At 39.1% G+C, this 25836-nt stretch overlaps 1 protein-coding gene across 2 annotated transcripts in view; it reads right to left on the bottom strand.

The window, feature by feature from the left end:
* The window catches only part of LOC133653685 (metabotropic glutamate receptor 4-like), a 448987-nt gene that overhangs the window by 135238 nt on the left and 287913 nt on the right, over positions 1–25836 (bottom strand). For both annotated transcript variants that reach the window (XM_062053243.1, XM_062053244.1), the window contains one exon: positions 9336–9552. In XM_062053243.1, the coding sequence (XP_061909227.1) occupies positions 9336–9552 (217 nt within the window). The remainder of the gene's footprint in view (positions 1–9335; positions 9553–25836) is intronic.

Genomic DNA, 25836 nt, shown 5'->3' with positions numbered 1-25836 from the left:
ATGTAATCAATATTTCTTAGTCACATGTGTTTACTTTTATAACATTAAAAACTAGTTCATGTCTTACCTTTTAGTGTATGTAAAGCACATGCACCTTTAGTTTGGTCTAAAAATGCAGATTTGAGAGACTTGTAATGTTTTTTTTTAATCCTGCATCTTGGTAGTCACATTCATTAATTCATTCAGCAGAACATTGAAATATATATTTCTAAATGTTGTTTGTTGGTTGGTTAGTTTATTTCAAACATGTATACACTTGCAATACATCACATAATTTCCATAATCTCATTCCTTTTTTAAAACATGTCCGAAAAGGAGTGGGAAGAAGAAAAGCTTAATTTCCTACCCCTTTTCCAATTCATAGCAATTTCTAATATATATATATATATATATATATATATATATATATATATATATATATATATATATATATATATATATATATATACAAACCTACGAAACAGGCTTGTAGGGATGAAATTGCTGAATTAACTATTGATTAAGAGAACTGCAGTGCACACACACATATATATATATATATATATATATATATATATATATATATATATATATATATATATATATATATATATATATATATATATATATATATATATATATATATATATATATATATTAATACAGTATATATTTAGTCGAGGTTTCTGTGGTTTATCCGTTATACAGTGCTCAATACCGGGGTAGAACAAGCACTGTTTTTAATAGTATGTGATAATGCCTTTTATACCTGTTTTGCAGGTTTCCCTCCTCGTCAGGTGTTTTTAGTAAGTTATGATTCACCTAATGACTTGAATCATATCTCATTTTCAAGTTCAAGATGTTTATGAAAATTCCTTTCCTTGTCAATAAATTCAACTTCTTGTGTAGAAAAGGACTGTATGGTGCCAATAAGCACCTGCTACCTCACGTACGACACCCCATTTCATACTGATTTAGTGCGTCTGGCGACAATACCCCAGCGCCTCCTAGTATAATTTTTCCTTTATTTAAAGTCCGATTAGCAAGAATAATGAGTTCACACTTACATTAACTGCACTACACACGCTGTATATTCTTATAGAATATAGAAACTCATGGTGTAAAAAAACGTTATATTGGCGATATTGCAACAAACAATGACCTCAGCGAGCAGCACTGGGTGCTGACTTGCTTACGCATTAAAGTAGACAGGAAATAATCGCTTACGCACAAAAAAAAAAAAACTTGGCACTGCCTCGTCTGTTTTCTAAGGATGTATTTATTCAGTGCACTCAATGCACAAAATCTTGTTAGTTCGCATATATCCTAAGCAGACAGGAACCTCTGAAGTGGTAGCTACTGTATATATCAGCTTCCTGCACTGAAGAAAATGTTTTAAAAAACATTTGTAATCTTACAAAAAATACATTTATAACACAGTATAATGAAAAAATATAAAACATTTTTGGATCAATTACAGTATTTTAATTGATTTTTTTTTTTCAAAACAAGAGAGGCTCTGCATCACCTACCTACCCTGAACGCACGTACATGCGTCAAATAGACCAAACTCTAAAACAGGGCATGAGCTTGCAGATGCATTCTTCTACGTTGTACAAAACAATCCCACAAAGCAGCTGACAGACTTTTAAAACTAAAAGAGAATGAGCAGGACTTTTATAAACAAAGAAACAGCTGTTTCCTCAAAGATAAGCACATCAATCCGCTTGCAAATAGAGGTAAGACCACAAATGGTTTTACGTTGTATTTCAAACATATTAAATGGGATTGAGGTTTTCGAAAACAAAATTTTTACCGAAAGTGAATTATTATCTTCGTCTTATCCTCATATTAAGAAACATGTATCAACATTAATTAAAGTATAAAAACATTTAGATTAAAAAATGTGTCAGTGCCTCACTTGGTGTTAACGTTTAAGATCAAAATTAACCACACTTCACAATTGTATTTAATTGTAATGTGGTAAAATAATTGTGAGACAATTCATTAGGACAATACCATTCATTTTGTTGTGGTTTACCATGTAACTTTAAGCTGTGGCACATTTATTTCTCCCTTGAGTGTGACGTAAAGAGTAAAAATCCCTTGAATTAAGAATGCCTGGAACTGTAGATAGTCGGCCATCCAAAATTGTTCAACTTCTATTGGCGGTGAAAACATAAGAAGTTTAAAATGTATTTCAGTTCAGCTTGCAGATGGGAACCTCAAAAAAATGTACCTTTTGGTGTTCATCCCAAATGATGTTGCAAAATATGCCTGGAAAGTCAAACAACACTTAAGAGTTCACAGTAGGGATGTACAGTATACCGGTATTAGTATAGTACCGCGATACTAATGAATAATTTTCGGTACTATACCGCCTCTGAAAAGTATCGGTCCGAATAGCTAAACATGCTTCACTACACACTGTAGCTCACCGGCGTCAGAATGTAAACAAACGCCATTGGTGGATGGACACCTAACATCCACTGTAATGATACCAAAAATAGTAGAGTATCGAGTCGATACTACCATGATTATGTCGATATTTTTTGGCATCACAACATCTTCTTTCGTTTTTTTTTAAATTTATATTATGTTTATAAACTCAGAAAATATGTCCCTGGACACATGAGGTCTTTGAAAATGACCAATGTATGAATCTGTAACGACTTGGTATTGGATTGATACCCAAATAATATCATCCAAAACTAATGTAAAGTATTAAACAACAGAAGAATAAGTGATTATTAAATTTTAACAGAAGTGTAGATAGAACATGTTAAGAGAGAAAGTAAGCAGATATTAACAGTAAATGAACAAGTAGATTAATAATTCATTTTCTACCACTTGTCCTTAATAATTTTGACAAAATAATAGAAAATTACACAATATGTTACTGCATACGTCAGCAGCTAATTGGGAGCTTTTGTTTGCTTACTTACTAATAAAAGACAAGTTGTCTTGTATGTTAACTATTTTATTTAAGGACAAACTAGCAATAAGAAACATATGTTTAATGTACCCTAAAATTTTTGGTTAAAATAAAGCCAATAATGCAGTTTTTTGTGGTCCCCTTTATTTAGAAAAGTACCGAAAAGCATCGAAATAATATTGGTATCGGGACAACACTAGTTCACAGTAAGATTTCATCAATGTAGCGGGAAGTCAACTTGTGTGTGCTTTTCCTTTGGCTTTTTGCTACCATTAAAAGTGAAAGTGAAGAGGAAAATGTGATTAGGACCATGGAACAGGCTACAACTTACATCAACATTGGGGAAAGCTGTAGTTGTTCATTACTATATGAGCAAAACATCTGCTGGGTTGCAACCATGTGGCATTGAGACATTTCTGAATTTGACTTGAGAGCCAAGCATTCAATAACTATCGTTCACCGGCTGCCCTTATGTCGGAGTATTTTAAAAGTTCAGAGAGGATTATACAACAAGGGACAAGCGGTCGAAATGAATGGATCGGTGATGGAATGGATCTTACAGTCTGAAGAAAAAATACTTTTCACAAGATTTAAAAGACTCAACATCACCAAAGCGAATCTTTCAAGCTGTCATGCCATGGTCTATGGGTTGTTTGTTTTCCCGAGTTGCAAGGAAGGTTAGAGTGGACAAGACGTGCAGGTAAAGACATATTTATTTTAACACTAACAAAAGAAACACAAGGTGCACACAAGGCGGAAGTACAAACTTGGTTAAGAAAACAAAACTAGCACTTGGGCAAAAAACTATGAACATGAAATAGTGATGGGTCCGGCAACACAGATGCATCGGCGCATGCGTCGAGCTCATAGAGCGATACCCTGTGTCGGTGCGCGTACCGCTTTTAGAAAGTCACGTGACGGATCATGAGCTGCTTTGGTCACGTGACCGATACGCGAACTGTATCGCACTGACGCCTCCTCTGTGCCCTGTGAGCTACGTTCCCTCTAAGGTGCGTGCCTGCGCAATTGCGCAGGCGCGCACACTGTGCGCCGCACAGCAAATATATGCCGCGCACCAAATCAAACCCATCTGAATTCTAAACAAAATAAACACATTTATTCTGTGTAATTTTGAAATGCAACTTTGAGTGACAGTGACAACAAGCGGCCCTAACGGTGTTCGTCAACAACACGCATACCACTAAGCCACTGGTGCGTTTATGGCCACACAAAAAGTCTGACAACTCAAACACCACACAAAGTTACACTATGACTCCTCAGTCATACGTGTGCTTATTTTTCTGTCATTAATTATTAATGTTAATTTATTGATATCAATCATGGAATGCTGTTACTAGCGAAAGCTACAGGAATGATGGCGTGGCAAAATTGGTAGAGTGGCCATGCCAGCAATCGGAGGGTTGCTGGATACTGGGGTTCAATCCCCACCTTCTACCATCCTAGTCACGGTACATGTTCACGTTATTTATTGACTGTATCTAAAAAAGATACAAGTATACTTTTATTTAAATTAAGATATGAAATAATCCTAAATGAAATACAATGACTTGGTTTATATTATTGTATATACTAGGTCATAAAATCAGTGTCAGTTGAGTCGGTCCATAGGTTGCCTGTAGGGATTTTTAATGTCCAGCAGATGTCAGTATTTAGTGACACAGTATCGACACAGTATCAATACAGTTTTGCAATGTGTCGAAACCCTTTATGACGCCTCATCAACCCATCACTAACATGAAACAAATAAACACTTCCTGTGACAAGAATACACAAAACTCACGTGGCAAGAAACGAGCAGCATGAAAACTATGGCAGCATGACAATGGCATGAGTCGTAAGGATATCAAATAGCATGGGTGTCAAGGAGGTAATGTCGCCCGGCTGACTTCCTGGCAACAATGGGCTTAAATAATACAGACATGATTTGTGACAGGTGCGCGAGTGCAAAACGTGAGACAGGTGAAACTAATGAGTAGTCATGGTGACAAGGCAAGGGAGTGAAAGCAGGAACTAAAAAGTGTCCAAAAACCAAGCAGAACATAACTAAACAAAAACATGATCAACAGACATGACACAAGCTATCTGGTTGACAGAATGTATTTCCATGCTCACAAGCAGAGCAGCAGTACAAAAGTATGGAGACACATCATTTCTTTACACACAGCTGGGTCCATGGATTAAGCATTAAACCATGAAAGACAATGTTGGACTTATTTGTTGCCCCGGGAAATAACCTATTTGATGAATGTTAATGAATGTTGTGTGATTGTTTATTATCCGTGTTGTCAAGCAATTCACTTATAACATGTATAATATACAGAAGTGGGTAGTAACGCTATGCATTTACTCTGTTACATTACTTAAATAACTTTTTGGTTCATTTGTTCTTGTCAGAGTAGTTTTAATGCAAAATAGTTTTTGTGACGAAGAAATGCTACTTTTACTAGGTCACATTGACGATAGCTACATTTAGTTTAACTTGTTGATTTCTGCTTGCAAATACTCATATTCTTTTGACAAAGAGACACTTCTTCCAGCGGACGCTGTCAATTGACTGTTTCACCAGGTGACATTTGACTCCATTTCACCACGCAAACGGAGACAAAAAGTAACTCCAATGCTTGTAAACAATGCAAAAATACAAGTGCGGATGCGGTCGTGGCAGCCGTCATCAACATGTCTATTGAATGCCTGCCCTTTAACAAACAATTTCCATAGCGCTTTTCCAAATTGACTTGTGAAACACACCATCTGGGGAGTCTAATTTGTTGACACAGAATTAGGTTTCGAATCACTTCCCTAAATGTCAATGCTACAATGTAATTAACAAAGTCTGTTGTATTTTGGACTGATGCCTTTTGGCTCAAATACGTATATACTTTTTTTTACGCATTTGTATAAAAATCATGTGAGCTAGGTTTAGGTGCCATGACAATCGTGGGTACAGTATGCAGATTAATTAGACATGCTCCCTTGACATACACAGAGCAGATGCAGGAAAACAACATGTCCCAGGATTCTGCTTGAAGAAATATTGGCTGCAATTGACAGACTCCAGCAAAACAAGAGTCCTGGACCTGATGGGAACTGTGGAGAGGTAATACAGGTTGGTGGTGAGGTGATGCAAAGGAAATTACCACACTGCTCGGAATGGTTTAATCTCTGTAGTGGTAGTAAATATACAACTTGGAAAGGGGGTCTCATGGAATGCAGTAGCTACAGAACCCTCTAATTGCTAAAGCACACATGCAAAGTCCTTCTCTTGGTCGTGCGAGAAACGGCTAAAGTCCCACATTGATCCTTTTCTGGCTGAAGAGCAAGCGGGCTACCACAGGGAAAGGAGCTCTGCAGATCAAATGCTCATTCTGAAATTCCTCACCGAGAAGACCACTAGAAAGAACCGTAAAGTATTTTGATATTCTGTACATTACGTGTTGTACAAATTAAAAGTATTCATATCGCTGCATGACAATATTGACACTTAAAATTATTTATTTTGTAATAAAGTGTAATATTGCAAGGCGATCAACTTGCTAACTATCTGGATACAAGATTCAAACACTAATTGAATCTTAATTTATATATATATTCAATCAATCAAGGTTTATTTAAACAGGCTTGTAGGGAAATAGCCTCCGTGGTTTTTCCTAACCTAACGTATATTCCGCTGTATAACGGATAAACCACAGAAACCTCGACTACAAATATATACACTACCGTTCAAAAGTTTGGGGTCACCCAAACAATTTTGTGGAATAGCCTTCATTTCTAAAAACAAGAATAGACTGTCGAGTTTCAGATGAAAGTTCTCTTTTTCTGGCCATTTTGAGCGTTTAATTGACCCCACAAATGTGATGCTCCAGAAACTCAATCTGCTCAAAGGAAGGTCAGTTTTGTAGCTTCTGTAACGAGCTAAACTGTTTTCAGATGTGTGAACATGATTGCACAAGGGTTTTCTAATCATCAATTAGCCTTCTGAGCCAATGAGTAAACACATTGTACCATTAGAACACTGGAGTGATAGTTGCTGGAAATGGGCCTCTATACACCTATGTAGATATTGCACCAAAAACCAGACATTCGCAGCTAGAATAGTCATTTACCACATTAGCAATGTATAGAGTGTATTTCTTTGAAGTTAAGACTAGTTTAAAGTTATCTTCATTGAAAAGTACAGTGCTTTTCCTTTAAAAATAAGGACATTTCAATGTGACCCCAAACTTATATATATATATATATATATATATATATATATATATATATATATATATATATATATATATATATATATATATATATATACATATATATATGTATGTATATATATATGTATGTATATATATATATATATATATATATATATATATATATATATATATATATATATATATATATATATATATATATATATATATATGTATATATATATATATATATATATATACATATATATATGTATATATATATATATATATATATATATATATATATATACATATTTATCGGCACATCCTCTTTACTGATGTTTTCCTTCTTGTATTCTCTCACAAATGCTTGAGGGATTGCTGAAAGAGCAGGGGTTAATATATTTTATATTTAATTTATGCTTATAATAATGGACCAAAACAACAAAAAGATGTAATAAATATAAATCAATAATGCAATAAATGAAAATAATAGTTTTCATTCCTTTGTCCATATTGGCTTTGCAGCGAATTGGTCTCTAGTTCTGACCCCACACCAATCAATTCTGGTCATGTAAAGGGGGTGTTCCAAATAATAAGTTGTCTACCGATGGCTTGAAAACGTATTCATATTATCAATATTTCAATACGTATGACAACTTGTTTATTAAATTAATGTAGGACGTACACAGGGTAGAAAATGTGAGTATCTTGGCAACCTCATGACATGGGCAATGACTGTAGCAAAGAACTCAAACGCTGAAGGAGGAGCCTTCCATTCATATATTTAATAATCAAATATAATAATAGATGTATAACATAAAATAATAATTATAATAATAGTAATAATAATAATAATAACATACAATAAAGTAATGAAATATGCATAAATAACCCATTTGTAATCAAATAGTAGCCCCTAAATCGTATTTGAATGTGCGGTGCCCAAAGATTCCAACCCCTAATGCTATATCTACAGTATTTTTCTTAATTAGAGAATTATATTTATTAAAAAAATGCTGCATTTAGGTTTTAGTTCAAAGGGTGAACAGTTTTATATCTTGACATTTTACTCCCGTGACGCTGATGAGAGCGACGCTGCGATATCCAAAACAGAACAGCCGGCATATTGGACAACGACAGAGCGAAAAGTTCTCTGTTCATCTTTTAAATAATTAATATTTGATGGATTCGACAAAACAGTTGCAATAGCAGCGAGGGCTGTGTGCCGCCATTGTTGTTTGAATCAAACAGTCACTTCGGCGCTACGTCACATCAATGAAATCCCGCCCGGCGATCCTGATTGTTTCATTACCAGAAGGCGGGCCTTGTAAAAAATCATTGTATGTGATTGGATAAACCACTTGTCCGTTATTTTGAATGACGTGCTGCTTCAACCACTCACATCGAAATCCAAACCCGGTCGGGAGAAGAGCCAAAACATCTTTGCCATCAATAAATGCCTTCAAAACCGTTCTCTGTTCATCTTTTAAAGAATTCATATTTGATAGATTCGACAAAACAATCAGCACACGACGCAACGAGGGCTGCGTGCCGCCATTGTTGTTTGAATCAAACAGTCGCTTCGGCGCTACGTCACATCTATGAAATCCCGCCCGGCGATCTTGATTGGTTCATTATTTTTTGCTATCTGGAAGGAGTTTGCAATGCCTTCGAGCCCAGATCCTTGTGTGGAGCTCAGGATCTGGCGAGAGTCAGGTTAGCACCAAGGTACGTGAGGGAACAAAATGACCCTAATACCAAGGTGCGTTCCGAACCATGAGGATGTCGTACAGTTGAACCCCTAGTACTGTACATAGTACAACACTAAACATAAATCAGACTTTCAGGCCCAGAAAATTGAAATTATTTGGTCAAATCTGTAGTAAACCACACAACACACTGATAAAAACAACCGACGTTGGCATAATTGAAGGCGCTAACAAACATGGAAGACCTTGGAGAAAATGGTTAGATGACATCAAAGAATGGTGCCAGAAGATTGTGTGGAGAAAAGTGGAGTAACATTTGTGGATGGCTACATCAACACTCACGGGATATGAAGCTAGTAAGTCAGTACAATTTTATAGCATTGTAATGGTGCTGACAGCTGTGGATAGACCCAGACTGCTCAATGTTTCTAATTTTGTGAGAGCTTATTTCAATTGCGGATGTTGTTTAAAATATTTTGGCCAGATGATAAAAAAAGGACTCACCGTCCTCCCGAGACTTTTGAATGAATGCGTCCACGCCACTTTCTCCGTAGTTTCCCTCAGAGGCTACAGTAGACACATAGTTCCAACGCATGGCTTTGACGATGTCCACCATGGCCTGGGCCTGGTAAGTGTCCGGAGGCACCACTCGAGAGAAGAAGTCATAACGTGTGTTGTCACTGAGCTCTGGGGCTGTGGAGGCATAGCTCACTTGAGGGATCTGTGAGGGGGTCAGAGAAAGGGGAAATTATCAAAATTAAGATATAAATAATTGTATGCCAATAATAATGCAGACTGCTAGATGCATAGCTCCATATAGTTGTGTAATTAAAATCAGCATCTTGGGTAGTATTCATGTTGGTTTTCTTAGCTGCAATACTCTAAGACAGTGGTTCTTAACCTGGGCTCGATCGAACCCTAGGGCTTCGGGGAGTCGGCCTCAGGGGTTCGGCAGAGCCTCCGCCGCGGAGGTCAAGACACGCCCGACTCATCGTGTGAACAAAAACTTCTCCCTGTCGGCGTATTATGGATACCCCCAAACAATGTTCCCTCTAATTTTCCATATGTGTGAGCAAATGCAAAAACTCCTTGAGCATTCGGTGAAGCACATGTGAGCGACGTCAGATGTGCACATGCACTGTGGTCACACCTGCAGCACACCTGTCCCAAACCTGACTAAATAACAAGTTCAATGTTTTATTATTGTAATCAAATGACAGCAGTCATTTCCATGATATTATTTTGTATTTTAAGTGTTTTGGCCCACTTACAAAGACTATAACATATTGTTTTTCATGAGCTGTGTACTAGTATTATATGTCTGGTTGGGGGGTCCTGCTTTGGAAATAATGTGTACCCCTTTCAGATATCGCATTTAGTTCCCACCAAAACATTCACATGTTGCACAATGAGATGTAAACATGGGATCATGTGTACATTCCTGTAACTTTCTGTTTGTAAAATATATCTTTATTAGTATTTCTTTAATATGATAACATCATTTTAGGATTCCGGTTCGGGTTCGGTGAATGCGCATATGAAACTGGTGGGGTTCGGTACCTCCAACAAGGTTAAGAACCACTGCTCTAAGAGGAGTATTTACATCACCAGCCCAGTTAAACTTCATATTTTTGTAAATTCACACACATGCTTTTACTGTGATGCTTAATTTATCAAGCATCAAACAGCATACAAGCACGAGATGATCTGGTCCTCGAGCTGCAATGGCACTGAGTGTTCTTGTTCATTTTCTTAAAACTCTGGTTGCTTAATAGGATAAAGAGCAGATTATAGTTAAATCACAACTGAAGACAACTATTACAGGCTCATAAATTGCAACATGTTGATTTTAAAACTCAACAGCAAGGGGAATGCCCAAATTGGAGAGTAACAGACGTGTAAGTGCTTTAATACGATTAGACGGTTTATTGTCTGTTTTGTTTTACTACCAAGGTCTTTCACATTCTGCCTCCAGCAGCACCTCCATGTCTCTTTTTATTTAATTAAGTTACTTCTGATTCATGGCTTTTAGATTAGATCACAGTCCTGTTCTGCAGTTTAAAAGTTAATTAACCAGAATTATTTAAGGATATTACAAAAAAAAATGCTTAAATTTGTTTTCTGTAACATTATATTTGGTATCTATTTAGTATGTATGTATTTTATTTTAATTTGAGGTGAAGTCTGTCAGTGCTTTATAAGCATTACAATTGAAAACAGTATTCACACTTGTAGTCCCTAGCAAAAATTAGAGTGAATTGAGTGTGGCTTGATTAACATTATCAGTGCCTAGTGGTTAGAGTGTCCGCCCTGAGATCGGTAGGTTGTGAGTTCAAACCCCGGCCGAGTTATAGCAAAGACTACAAAAATGGGACCCATTACCTCCCTGATTGGCACTCTGCATCAAGGGTTGGAATTGGGGGTTAAATCACCAAAAATGATTCCCGGGCGCAGCTTCTGCTGTTGCTCACTGCTCCCCTCACCTCCCAGGGGGTGATCAAGGGTGATGGGTCAAATGCAGAGAATAAATTAATTATTGGTACTTTAACTTTAACTTAATCACTCGCCAACTGGGGTATTTTGAGTTTTTCCTTGCCCGGATGTGGGTTTAGATTAGCAGATGTTGTTTTGAGTTTGTAAAACCCTTTGAGACACTTGTGATTAAAGGGGAACTACACTTTGTTTATAAATGTTTTGCCTAGTTTTCACAATCCTTATGAGAGACAAGAAGACAAACATTTTTTTTTGTTTTTTTTGCATTGTAATTTGTAACAATCGGCTTGTTCTTGGTGGTTAGCAATGCAGCTAAAGAGAGAGATATATTCTACTTTGAAATCACTTTAAAAATACATCCAAAAATTGCCAAAGATACTTAATTTAGGTTCTGTAACCTGCATAATCATAACCATCGGGCAACCCTGGGGTCCGGGGCGCACTCAATTACAAGCCGCCACACTTCGCAGTCCGCCATGGCAACGGGGAGGTCCTCTTTCTCAAACCCTGAATCCCTTGTCAGTACAAAACCCAAAACCAGTGAAGTTGGCACGTTGGGTAATTCGTAAATAAAAACAGAATACAATGATTTGCAAATCCTTTTCAACTTATATTCAATTGAATAGACTGCAAAAACAAGATATTTAATGTTCGAACTGAGAAACCATTTTTTTTTGCAAATAATCACTAACTTAAAATGTAATGGCAGCAACACATTGCAAAACAGTTGGCACAGGGGCATTTTTACCACTGTGTTACATGGCCTTTCGTTTTAACAACGCTCAGTAAATGTTTGGGAACTGAGGAAATCAATTTTTGAAGCTTTTCAGGTGGAACTATTTCCCATTCTTGCTTGATGTACAGCTTAAGTTGTTTAACAGTCCGGGTTTTCTGTTGTCCTATTTTACGCTTCATAACTTGCCACACATTTTCAGTAGACACAGGTCTGGACTACAGGCAGGCCAGTCTAGTACCCGCACTCTTTTACTATGAAGCCACGCTGTTGTAACACGTGGCTTGGCATAGTCTTGCTGTAATAAGCAGGGGCGTCCATGATAACGTTGCTTGGATGGCAACATATGTTGCTCCAAAACCTGTATGTACCTTTCAGCATTAATGGTGCCTTCACAGATGTGTAAGTTACCCATGCCTTGGGCACTAATACACCCCCATACTATCACAGATGCTGGCTTTTGAACATTTGTGCCTAGAACAATCCGGAAGGTCCTTTTCCTCTTTGTTCCGGAGGACACAACGTCCACAGTTTCCAAAAACAATTTGAAATGCGGATTCGTCAGACCACACAACACTTTTCCACTGTGCATCAGTCCATTTTAAATGAGCTCGGGCCCAGCGCAGCCGGCGGCGTTTCTGGGTGTTGTTGATAAATGGCTTTCGTTTTGCATACACAGTTTTAACTTGCACTTACAGATGTAGCGACAAACTGTAGATACTGACAGTGGTGATATCCTTTACACACTGATGTCACTTTTTAATGCAGTACCACCTGAGGGATCGAAGGTCCGTAATATCATCACTTACGTGCAGGGATTTCTCCAGATTCTCTGAACCTATTGATGATATTACAAACCGCAGATAGTGAAATCCCTAAATTCCTTGCAATAGTTAGTTGAGAAATGTTGTTCTTAAACTGTTCAACAATTTGCTCACACATTTGTTCACAAAGTGGTGACCCTCGCCCCATCCTTGTTTGTTAATGACTGAGCATTTCATGGAAGCTGCTTTTATACCAAATCATGGCACCCACCTGTTCCCAATTGATTTTTTCCTCAACTTTCTCAGTCTTTTTTGCCACTTGTGCCAGCTTTTTTGAAACATGTTGCAGGCATCAAATTCCAAATGAGCTAATATTTGCAAAAAATAACAAAGTTTTCCAGTTCGAACGTTAAATATCTTGTCTTTGCAGTGTATTCAATTGAATATAGGTTGAAAAGGATTTGCAAATCATTCTATTTGGTTTTTATTTCTGATTTACACAACGTGCCGACTTCACTGGTTTCGTGTTTTGTATATTCAGTGATGGGCAGTAACAAGCTACATGTAGCTAAGCTATGTAGCCTAACAACATTTTCCAGTAGCTTGGCGGTATCTTAGCTACTTTTTTAACGAGTAGCTTATCCTGTAGCCTAGCTACTTTTAGACCCAGGTAGTGAGGTAGCTTACATCAAAGCTACAAGCTACAAAGAAAGATAATGTACTGTGAATACAGGCTCCAAAAAATATGGAGGAAATACAATGACCTGGATGAATGAGAACATCCATATATACGGAGAAAATCCATGAAGATTGGTTGATGTTCGTATGATGAGTCACAATTGGCTAAAGTTAGGGCGAAACATTACGGACTGGCCAATCAGAAGCAGGATAAGGTGGGTCATCGAAAGTAGTAAGCAAAATTATAACAGTCATGACAAGAGAGTTACTATCATGTGGATTTGAAATTTTTACTATTACTAAATAACATAAATAATACAACTTCTCAAACACAATTCGGGTTTGCTAATTTAAAATGTCTTGAAATGCAATATATTCTCCTTGTTGCAGCAGTGATATATGCTCACTTGTGTATAGTAGATGACTTTGAACAGACCAAGGCATGCACACGCTTACAGAGAAATTACTTTCTTTATTAAGATTATTTTTAAGCGCTTAATCTTCCACTGTTGTCATCTGCATCCATGCTGCTCTATAAAGCTTGACAGGCAAAGCAAAAGTAACTAAGAGGCACGGCAGATTATCCACAACCCAATTCCACCTGAAACCCTTGTCTGTCAGTATTATGGAAACAATAGGAACTATATTTGAGGTTTCCACCAAACCCAACAGTTCTAGAGCAGTTTTTGTATGTAGTCATAGTTAATCCATACGACTAAGAAGCTTCAGAAAAAGAGGCTGGTTTTCATCCATGTTTCAGCAGCCGGTTGACTATTCATTCACTGTGCTTTCCCTGTCTGGCTGTCTAATCAAATCACTGCATTGCAATGATACTTATGTGCTTTCTCGTCCTCACTTTCACTTGTTATTTTCATCAAAGCTACAATCGACAGTTATTTACATGTAACAGCTTCTAAATCATGTTTATGGAGCACTGGCTTGTAGTACATGGAATAGTATTGCTGTAATGGCGACGCTTCAACCTACAGTACTTCAGTAGTTTACCATGGTGGTATATTTCCGCACACTTAAACAATATTTATTTTGAATATATGATGTTGTATACCATTTGTGTTTAGTTATAGTTTTTAGCATACACATTCTCGGCATAATGTTTGGATATTAGATAGCTTATTGGGCGAAACTGATGATCCGTTGCCCGGATGTTTTGTTTATGTTTAGAATTCCCTTAGTTCTGTTTCAGCACCCCTGTCTTTGTGTTCCTGGTTGCCATGGGTGCTGATTATGTTCACCTGCCTCTGGTTAGTGGTCGGGACACTCACCTGCTCCCGGTCACTAATCAGAGAGCTATTTATTTCTGCCTCTCGCCACACTCTGTCTGGCTGTTTTGTTTGCTTCATGCAACAAGTTACATTGGATATCTTTGCTTCTAGTTCCTGTGCTAGATTATCTTTTGCTAATCTTTAGCGTTGCTTCCCGTGAAATCGGCACACTTTTCCTGCTTTGTATTCTTGCCTGATTTATTTATTAAAATAAATCATCTTTCTCACCTGCACACTGCTTCCGGAGGTCCATCAACATTTTGGGGAAACGATCAGCGCATTACCATGCGACCCCGACGTAACAGAAAACAGCCAGCAAGTACTTTTCCCGCAATGGACAAACTGAATGAGGAGACGTGACTGGTGCTGAGGGTGATGGAAGCGGAGACACTCCGCTATTCTCCCGGGGAGATCGATAGTCTGATGTGAGGTCCCGAGGGTATATACCAGACCTGGGCATTCTGCGGCCCGCGGGCCGCATCCGGCCCTTTGTACGTCCCTGTCCGGCCCGCGTGAGGCCAATTATAAATTACAAAATACATTTAAAAAAGTATCTATTTCGAGTGTGCAATACAACGGTGCTGCTTTTGTTTTGAAAAGCGTTATTTGTATTACTTCCGTGTGGATGTATGCTCGTGCGCGCAGCGGCATTTACAAATACAAAATACATTTAAAAAAACATCTTTGTCGTGCGTGCAATACAACTGTGCTGCTTTTATTTTGAAAAGTGTTATATGTGCGTATGTCTTGTGAGGGAAGGTGCACAGCGACAAGTGATGCCCGGTTATCCCCGAGACGCTAAAAAGAGAAAAGTTGATGACGAATGGCGTGTTTTAAAAAAGACATGGACTGCCAAGTAAAGGTAAAGCCGTGTGCTTATTTGTGGTACACATGTTGCTGTGTTTAAAGAATATAGTGTAACGACCTGCTGAAGTAGATGTTGTCTTCTTGAGTTGTGTAAATGAGAAGTGAGGAGACGTGCGTGTGGAAGGAACGAGATATGTTGAGCTGTGTTAGTATAGCTTGCTCAATAAAAGTTTAAAAATTGCGTCAGACTTGCTGTGCACTTCTTCTGGACGCTACAATTGGTGTCAGAAGTAAAACTTTGCGCATACTGCACTGCTTGTGTGCTACGTCATCGGGAGGTACGTGCCACGTGAGGAGCTCTCCGCAAAGAGAGAGAGAGAGAGAGAGAGACAGAGAGAGAGAGAGAGAGAGAGACAGCGTTTACAGGTGCAGCCACGCTGCTTGCCACGGGGGGAATTCCGCCCTCAATGAAGACTCCCAGGTTTGATGGCAAGGCGAACTGGGAGGCATTTCATCCCACTTCTGACATCAATTGTAGCGTCCAGAAGAAGTGCACACCAAGTCTGACGCTCTTTTTAAACTTTTATTGAGCATGCTATACTAACACAGCTCAACTTATCTCGTTCTTTCCAAAAGGAAAACCAATCCTCACTCCTCATTTCCGCAACAGCAACGCTTCCTCCTTCTTCGCCAATCACCTTACAGACGTGCTATGTTCACAACAAAGAGGATGCAGGATGAAGTGACAGAAATTGAAATTTCTGTATTGTAATATACATCAGGAAGTGTTGTGTAAGAAAGTGTTAAAAATAAAACCATCAAAAGCCATCTGCTTTTGTATAAAGATAAGTTAGGTTAAATGAAAATATTATTATTATTATTATTATCTATCTTACGGTATATCAAAAATAATTTGTGCAAAATTTAATTGAAATATTGTCGGTGTGGCCCTCCAGCAGTGCTCGGGTTGCTCATGCGGCCCCCGGTAAAAATTAATTGCCCACCCCTGGTATATACGCTGGTCCCCATCGACTCTGTTTGGCCCGGTGACATCGTCGCACCGCCGTCTCGGACACACCTGCGAAAGCAGAGGCCATCCAGGAAAGCTTCGACTCGCTGCCAGGACGCGCCGAACACTCAAGCTCCTCCTCTGGATCCAGGCAAGCCGCAATGGAGGATTGGTACCAGAAGGTGCTGAGGGAGCTGGAGTTGGAGGAACAATCCCGCTCTGCAGTGGACCTGCAGACACCACCAGCAACCCCAGTGGGCCTGCAGACACAGACAGACCAGTTGCCTGCTAACTCTGGCTCTGGACACGCCGACAGACCAGCCACCTGCTGCTCTGGCTCTGGACACGCCGACAGACCAGCCGCCTGCTGCTCTGGCTTTGGACACGCTGACAGACCAGCCACTTGCTGCTCGGGCTCTGGACACGCCAACTGACCAGCCGCCTGCTGCTCTGGCTATGGACACGGCGACAAACCAGCCGCCTGCTGCTCTGGCTCTGGACACGGCGACAGACCAGCCGCCTGCTGCTCTGGCTCCTCTCACGACGTTGCATTCGTCATCGTCTTCGGCGGATCCTTCCACGGCGTCGCCTTCTTCTTCGTCATTGGCGGCTCCTCCCACGGCGTCACCTTCTTCTACGTCTCTGGCGGGCCGTCCTACAGCGTCACTTTCTTCTTCGTCTCCGGCGGGCCGTTCCTCTGCGTCGCCGTCATCCTCGTCTACAGCAGGCCATCCCACGGCGCAATCATCCTCGTCTCAGGCGGGACGTCATCGTCTCCAGCATCGCCGCCTCTGCGATCGCCAGCTGGACTGCCGCACAAGCGCCCAAGCACACGGCTTCCTCAGTGGCCAATTCATGGACACCCTTTGCACTAACAGCAGCGACGCCCAGGACTTGGCCGTAGGACTCATCGGCTGCTGAGGTTCTGGCGCCACTCATGTCCGCCTTCTCGACGGCCACGGATGTGGCTGTTCTGTGGTCACCCGCCTCGCCAGCTGCAGCGGCGTTTGACTCGCCAACACCACCTGACACTTGGCCTGGCAGCCCACCACCAAGTGCTCCCTCCGCCCTCCAGTTAATTTGAACTTGTTCTGTTTTTGAGGGCAACATTATTATGGCCTAGGCCAGGGGTCGGCAACCCAAAATGTTGAAAGAGCCATATTGGACCAAAAATACAAAAACAAATCTGTCTGGAGCCGCAGAAAATTAAAAGCCATATTACATACAGATAGTGTGTCATGAGATATACATTGAATTAAGATGACTTAAAGGAAACTAAATGACCTCAAATATACCTACAAATGAGGCATAATGCTGCAATGTGTACATATAGCTAGCCTAAATAGCATGTTAGCATCGATTAGCTTGCAGTCATGCACTGACCAAATATGTCTGACTAGCACTCCACACAAGTCAATAACATCAACAAAACTCACCTTTGTGCCTTCACGCACAACGTTAAAAGTTTGGTGGACAGAATGAGACAGAAAAAGAAGTGGCATAAAACACGTCCTAGAAAGTCGGAGAAAGTTATACTTGTAAACAAACTACGGTGAGTTCAAGGACCGCCAAAATTAGTAGGACAAAACGGCGCTCGCCAAATACTCGAATCAGTGAAGCATGTTTAATATAAACAGTGTGCTTTATAACAATTAGGGAGGTTTGCGTCATGTTTGTCCTCCTACGGAAACCATATTAAAACAAAAACTTTTTTTTTTTCCTCATCTTTTTTCCATTTTTCATACATTTTTAAAAAAGCTCCTGAGAGCCACTAGGGCGGCGCTAAAGAGCCGCATGCGGCTCTAGAGCCGCGGGTTGCCGACCCCTGGCTTAGGCTTATGTAAAGATTTGAAGATTGTTTTTTATTTTATTTAAGTCTGTCAGTTATAAAAGACAACGTCATAAAAGTTAAGACAACATAATTATTTATTTCAAAGTTAAATAATAAGGACGTTGAAATTAAATCAAACCTGTGCGCAGCACTGTTGATACCTTGTTACAAAAATGAAAAATAGTTCAGTCCTCCTGGTAGTGACAAACCCAGCACTTCAGGTTTCATTCAACACAGACGTCATAATGTAAATGGTGAATGGATTATACTTGAGTAGCACTTTTCTACCTTCAACGTATTAAAAGCACTTTTGATGCTATTTCCACATTCACCCACTCATACACACATTCACACACTGATGGTGGAAGCTGCCATGCAAGGCGCTGGTGGAAGCTGCCATGCAAGGCGCTAACCACAACCCATCAGGCGCAAGGGTGAAGTGTCTTGCCCAAGGACACAATGGACGTGATGTCAAATGTAAATTATGAACGACAAGGCAATTCATATGAAATTTTACCCAAACATATTCCTGGACACGGCATGCTCTGTCACTGATTAGGATATTAAAATAAATGTATCGCTATGCTTCTGGTGTCCTTCATAGTGCGTGTGACTAGGACATGAAAATCAAAACAGAAGGTCATGAGTTCGAACCCAGGTTGAAGTCAATTAAAGTTTCTAAACGTATGTTTTAATGATGTTATGATACACCTAACACCCTAACTTCAGAATCGCAATTAAAGAAAGTGGACTGTTCATTGTGTTGCTGAAGGTTAATATTTATATGATGCTGTGATACCCACGATTTCAGCCTTTCAAAGCTCCTTTTCAACCACCATTTTTTGACCTCAGTATTTTTCAAATCCTTGTTACGGCCCTGGGCGTCCCTACTCGAAAGGAATCGTATTAATCACTACAAGCAACAATTGTAAGTTTTACAATAAAACTAAAACAATTCTTACTTAATAAACCATTCCATGTGTGATGTCTGGAGGAGGGTTTTAATGAATATTTGTATGTAATATCGTAATGTAATCAAGCTAGCATTGTTACCATTAGCAAATACACAAGCACATTTACAAATGTCTGTGTTAGTATTGTTTAACTTACAAAAGCATTATTTTTGTATTGTTTCAGTTTCACAAATTCACTAAAACGTCAATAATTATTGAGTCTGTTAAGCTGATTGCAGAGCTATTTTTTCGCAGCTCGTGGGTCCATGACAATGACTTCTGTTTTGTTTGATCAGCCGTTTTACTGCCGTGTTACAGGCACCGTTTGGAAACAATTAAGGTATGTAAATAAACATTTACAAAAATATTTTGTACCAGATTAGCCTAGCTCTATGTGGCTGTTATATAGGTCAAAATATAAATTTAATTTTAATTTTAATTTTAAAATTGCCCCCTATTTTTTATGTTAGGAAAAAAAGCATCAAGATCTACTGTAATGTATGTAAAGTATAATTTGTAACCTTTTTCACAACTTAGAGCTGAGTTAATATGAATGATTTTGTAGTTTTAACACAACGTGGTTGTATGCATTTCTTGCTCTATTATAATTGTTGTCTACTTAACTTGTCTGGCTACCTCAGTGTAAGCAAAAAAAGTTAACTTTTGTCTTTTTGTTAATTTGTTATCATAGCCACAGTTATAGGGCTAGATGTGCTTAATGGAATGTGACTGAGGTGTTGTGAAACAACCAAATGTTTTTCCTTTAATGTATTATCCTTTTATTAATGTGGAACAGTTTTGTTAATAAATGAGTGGAATTGACAATTTGAGGGTGCGTGTATTTATATGACATTATGCCGTTTACGAGCACAAATACGGAGTAAATCAATCCGTGCTGTTCGATGTTATTGAGGAGCAAGAGATTTGAAAAACAGCACAAATGGAGACACTTTTGCAAACAACAATGACATTGATTAGTCTACAGCAGCTAACTTTTTCCACTGAGGGCCGTACACGGAAAAATTTAAGCATGCAGGGGCCATTTTGATATTTTTCATTTTTAAACCTTAACAAAATATATGGATTTTTTTTTTTTTAACCTTTAGGGCTCCCGGGGACTATAAAGGGTCTCAGTCATTAAACTGTTAAAAATAAGTCAAATTATTATTATTATTTTTTATTTAACGCTTACAGTAAATCTCTATATCAACTTGAGGTTGCTATAAAGTAAAAAAAAAAAAGGTTTTCTGTCAAAGACAACTTAGTTTTTTATAGTAAAACTGAAATATGCAGTATTTGGTAATTAGAGCCTTAAAAGATCAATAATGCAGGACATTGATTTTAAGTCTTTATTATTTTTGAGTAATCACAGTGAAAAGTTAAATAAAATCCTACTAAATATATTTGGGATCCAAAAGGTCCCCCACTCAAAAAGGGATACATTGTTATTAGTTGTTTTTTTTACTTTTAACACTTAAATTGCGAGATCAACTTCAGATGTATCTGTCGATTTTACGTTTTAACTATTATTTTGTTTGTTTTATGCTCTTTTGTCAAATAAAACTTTGATTTTTTTTATGGCAACCACACAATATATGCAATATTTTTTCCACATAAAACATTTTAAAGTGATATTTTTTAAGTAATAATTCATATGGGACGGCGTGGCGAAGTTGATAGAGTGGCTGTGCCAGCAATCGGAGTGTTGCTGGTTACTGGGGTTCAATTCCCACCTTCTACCTTCCTAGTCACGTCCGTTGTGTCCTTGGGCAAGACACTTCACCCTTTGCCTCTGATGGCTGCTGGTTAGCGCCTTGCATGGCAGCTCCCGCCATCAGTGTGTGAATGGGTAAATGTGGAAATACTGTCAAAGCGCTTTGAGTACCTTGAAGGTAGAAAAGCGCTATACAAGTACAACCCATTTATCATTTATTTATCATTTATTATAACATAGATTAACATAAACAAAGACAAAAGAAAAAAACAGCCTGCATGAACAGCCTGCATGGCAGCTTTGTGTCAACATAGCAACTTTTTCTTGTTAGATTTCCCCTGATTCCACTTTTTTTAAATGTTTTTTTAAATGTTTGCAATATTATCAATTTTGCAATTTTTGCAGAATGTGTGGCGGGCCGGTAAACAATTAGCTGCGGGCTGCAAATGGCCCCCTTGTCGCACTTTGGACACCCCTGGTCTACAGAAACACTGCTTCATTTTCTATGCCCCATTCAGTTAATGATAAATGCTGGTTCAATGTTAGGCTTAGGTGTTAGCAGATTCTCCGTATTTTTCCTACAGACAGCATTTGATGACCTCAAACAACAAGGCTATGGATTGATTCACAATTGTTTTCACCTTTTGAAGGGAACTGAAAAATGTATCTTGAAAGTCCTCAAAAGGTACTTGAATTTGTCCATGGAAAGAGTGTACGAACCCTGTAAAAATAAACAAGTAACATTAAAGACCAAAATGGGGCCACAGACAGAATCTTGTTGAGGGCAACACAAAGCCTCGGGCTGGCCCTGCTAATTCAGACATACTATAAAGGTTATATCCTTTATGGGAAGTAGAAATACAAGTACATGAGAACAAAATGTATGAAAAATACTAACCTCTCATTCAGTTTAGTGTGTATATTAAAAAAAATCATCTTGGTGAGCTCAAATAGTAGTTTTGCCACTGTGGCTGTCTATCTACTACAGAAGAGAACAAATACATTAATTTACATCTGGGAAGCATTTCCAGTGCTTGATTTCAAACGCCAAACTTTGTGTTCATTGCTCATTCTTAAAAGCTTTAGGTTTTGAACACAATAAGACAATAAACTCAGTCGAGTTTGAATTCATCAGTACAGTTTGAATCAAGCTCATGGATGCAGTATTCAAGAAGCACATTATTAACATATTCACCACCTTTATACATGAGTGTGGCTAATACCTTTATTTTTCACAGTACTGTTAGGTGTTGGATGAGTGAAATCTTCTAAAAAAAGAGCTTATTAAAACCCTCCGAGCACAATTGAATTGCACTTGAATGTAGTGTATCTCACTTGATGACGTCAAAGCCCCGTATGAACGGTGCGTCTATTTTTGAGACACGCTGTACAGAAGACAGTGAGCAGTGAGCATTGAGTAGACATTGGGTTTGGGGGGGATTACAGTGTGTGCACTATGGCCTGCTAATGAGTGGAATTGGTAGAAGTCCGATGGTTAGCATGTGGGTGAAACACGACAACACGGGCACAGCCTGACAAAGCTTGCATCTCTGAAAACATCCTATAGGAACACCATCATTCACTTCATGAAAGAGGTGTTTGCACACCAGAGTCAGACTCAAAACAGACAGAGAGCCAACATGGAAATGTTGCATGTATGAGTCATGGCTTGAAACAAATGAATGCCATCGGATCAGAAATACACTATATTGCCAGAAGTATTTGGCCACCTGCCTTGACTCACATATGAACTTGAAGTGCCATCACATTCCTAACCCATAGGGTTCAATATGATGTCGGTCCACCTTTTGCAGCTATTACAGCTTCAACTCTTCTGGGAAGGCTGTCCACAAGGTTGCGGAGTGTGTTTATAGGAATTTTCAACCATTCTTCCAAAAGTGCATTGGTGAGGTCACACACTGATGTTGGTCGAGAAGGCCTGGCTCTTAGTCTTTGTTCTAATTCATCCCAAAGGTGTTCTATCGGGTTCAGGTCAGGCCAGTCAAGTTCATCCACACCAGACTATGTCATCCATGTCTTTATGGACCTTGCTTTGTGCACTGGTGCACAGTCCTGTTGGCAGATGAAGGGGCCCGTTCCAAACTGTTCCCACAAGGTTGGGAGCATGGAATTGTCCAAAATGTTTTGGTATCCTGGAGCATTCAAAGTTCCTTTTACTGGAACTAAGGAGCCAAGCCCAACTCCTGATTACAACCCCACACCAGAATTCCTCCTCGACCAAATTTCACACACTGCATTCCGAAATGTACCGTTCTCCTGGCAACCTCCAAACCCAGACTCGTCCATCAGATTGCCAGATGGAAAAGCGTGATTCATCACTCCAGAGAACGCGTCACCACTGCTCTCGAGTCCAGTGACGACGTGCTTTACACCACTGCATTTGACGCTTTGCATTGGACTTGGTGATGTATGGCTTAGATCAGGGGTGGGCAATTAATTTTTACCGGGGGCCGCATGAGCTACCCGAGCACTGCTGGAGGGCCACATCGACAATATTTCAATTAAATTTTGCTCAATATTATTTTTGATATATACCGTAAGATAAATAATAATAATAATAATAATAATAATAGTAATACTTCAACATAGTGTGTGTAACAGCATTCCATGACTAATATATATAAATTAACATTAATAATAAATGACAGTAAAATAAGCACACGTATGACTGAGGAGTCATAGTGTAACTTTGTGTGGTGTTTGAGTTGTCCGACTTTTTGTGTGGCCTTAAACGCACCAGTGGTTTAGTGCTATGCGTGTTGGTGACAGATGACAAGTTGGTTTTGGCCTGGTTTGTACGGCAGAAAATGACTAGTTTTTCGAGATAGAATTGTTTTACTCATGTTTTTGGTGTGGTTATGTCCGAATATAAACAGTTTTGTTCAATAAAGTGATCGATATAATTCCTGTCCTCCAAGCATCTCGATAGACGTTACAATAATTGAACGGTGTTCAATTGAACGGTGTTGACGAACACCGTTAGGGCCGCTTGTTGTCACTGTCACTCAGAGTTGCATTGCAAAATTCCATAGAATAAATATGTTTATTTTGTTTATAATTCAGATGGGATTTGATTTGGTGCGCAGCATATACTTGCTGCGCGCAGCGGACGCTTGAGCAGTGCGCAATTGCGCAGGCACGCACCTTAGAGGGAACGTTGCTTTGCAGTTCATGTGTTGTTGAAAACACGGCATTCCTCATCAACTTTTCTCTTTTTAGCGTCTCGGGTGTAAACCGTGCATCACTTGTCGCTGCATGTGCACCTTCACTCGCAGGTTACACACGGACACACGCCCATAAATAATACTTTTCAAAATAAAAGCAGCACAGTTGTATTGCGCGCAGGACATAGATGTTTTTTCAACTTTATTTTGTAATTGTAGTTGTTCACATTCACTCACAATCACGCATACGTCCACACGGAAGTAATACAAATAACGATTTTCAAAACAAAAGCAGCACCGTTGTATTGCACACTCGACATAGATACTTTTTAAAATGTATTTTGTAATTTATAATTGGCCTCACGCGGGCCGGACAGGGACGCACAAAGGGCCGGATGCGGCCCGCGGGCCGCAGAATGCCCAGGTCTGGCTTAGATGCAGCTGCTCGACCAAGGAAACCCATTATATGAAACTCTCTGCGTACTGTACGTGGGCTAATTGGAAGGTCACATGAAGTTTGGAGCTCTGTAGCAACTGACTGTGCAGAAAGTCTTTGCACTATGCGCTTCAGCATCCGCTGACCACTCTCTGTCAGTTTACGTGGCCTACCACTTTGTAGCCAAAATTGCTGTTGTTCCTAAACTCTTCCATTTTCTTATAATAAAGCCGAAAGTTGACTTTGGAATATTTAGGAGCGAGGAAATTTCACGACTGGATTTGTTGCACAGGTGGCATCCTATGACAGTCCCACGCTGGAAATCACTGAGCTCCTGAGAGTGACCCATTCTTTCACAAATGTTTGTAGAAACAGTCTCCATGCTTAAGTGCTTGATTTTATACACCTGTGGCCGGGCCAAGTGATTAGGACACCTGATTCTCATCATTTGGATGGGTGGCCAAATACTTTTGGCAACATAGTGTATGTTAGAAACTGTTGTTGATATTATTCATTTTTGTTTGACTACTTTTGGATTGTTTTGTGTCATGTTTGTGTGTCCTTTTAATGGCTCTGTTGATTGCTATTCTGACTGTTGCTGGGTCGGGTTTGGTTTTGGAATTGGAATTGTATTATTATGGTATTATTGTGTATTACTGCGATGAGGTGGCGACTTGTCCAGGGTGTACCCCGCCTTCCGCCCGATTGTAGCTGAGATAGGCTCCAGCGCCCCCCGCAACCCCGAAGGGAATAAGCGGTAGAAAATGGATGGATGGGTATTGTGTATTATTTTGTTGGATTGATGAATACAAAAAATTAAAAAGTTAAAATATCTTGCCTGCCTTGTTCTCAACTTAAGATAGGAATTGAGTTAATAAAGCAGTTACTGGCTGGCATACTTTGCAACAACCTATAACGCCATCTGCAGTCGTGCATTTTATTTACAATCTGGCCTGATTACAAAGTCACTATCTGACAATGCAGTGCAATATAATGACTCAGCATCATTGTCTTACATCCTGCTGCCAAAAATAAAAGGGATTACTCAATTGTCATCAAAACTTGTGTGGCAAATTATTGTAATATTTCAGGATGAATGCTCCTGCCTCGCTTTGTTGT

The sequence above is a fragment of the Entelurus aequoreus genome, linkage group LG07, assembly GCF_033978785.1.
Source record: "Entelurus aequoreus isolate RoL-2023_Sb linkage group LG07, RoL_Eaeq_v1.1, whole genome shotgun sequence".
NCBI lineage: Eukaryota > Metazoa > Chordata > Actinopteri > Syngnathiformes > Syngnathidae > Entelurus > Entelurus aequoreus.
Note: the sequence above shows the minus strand (reverse complement) of the source record. Positions and strands in the feature narration are given on the sequence as shown.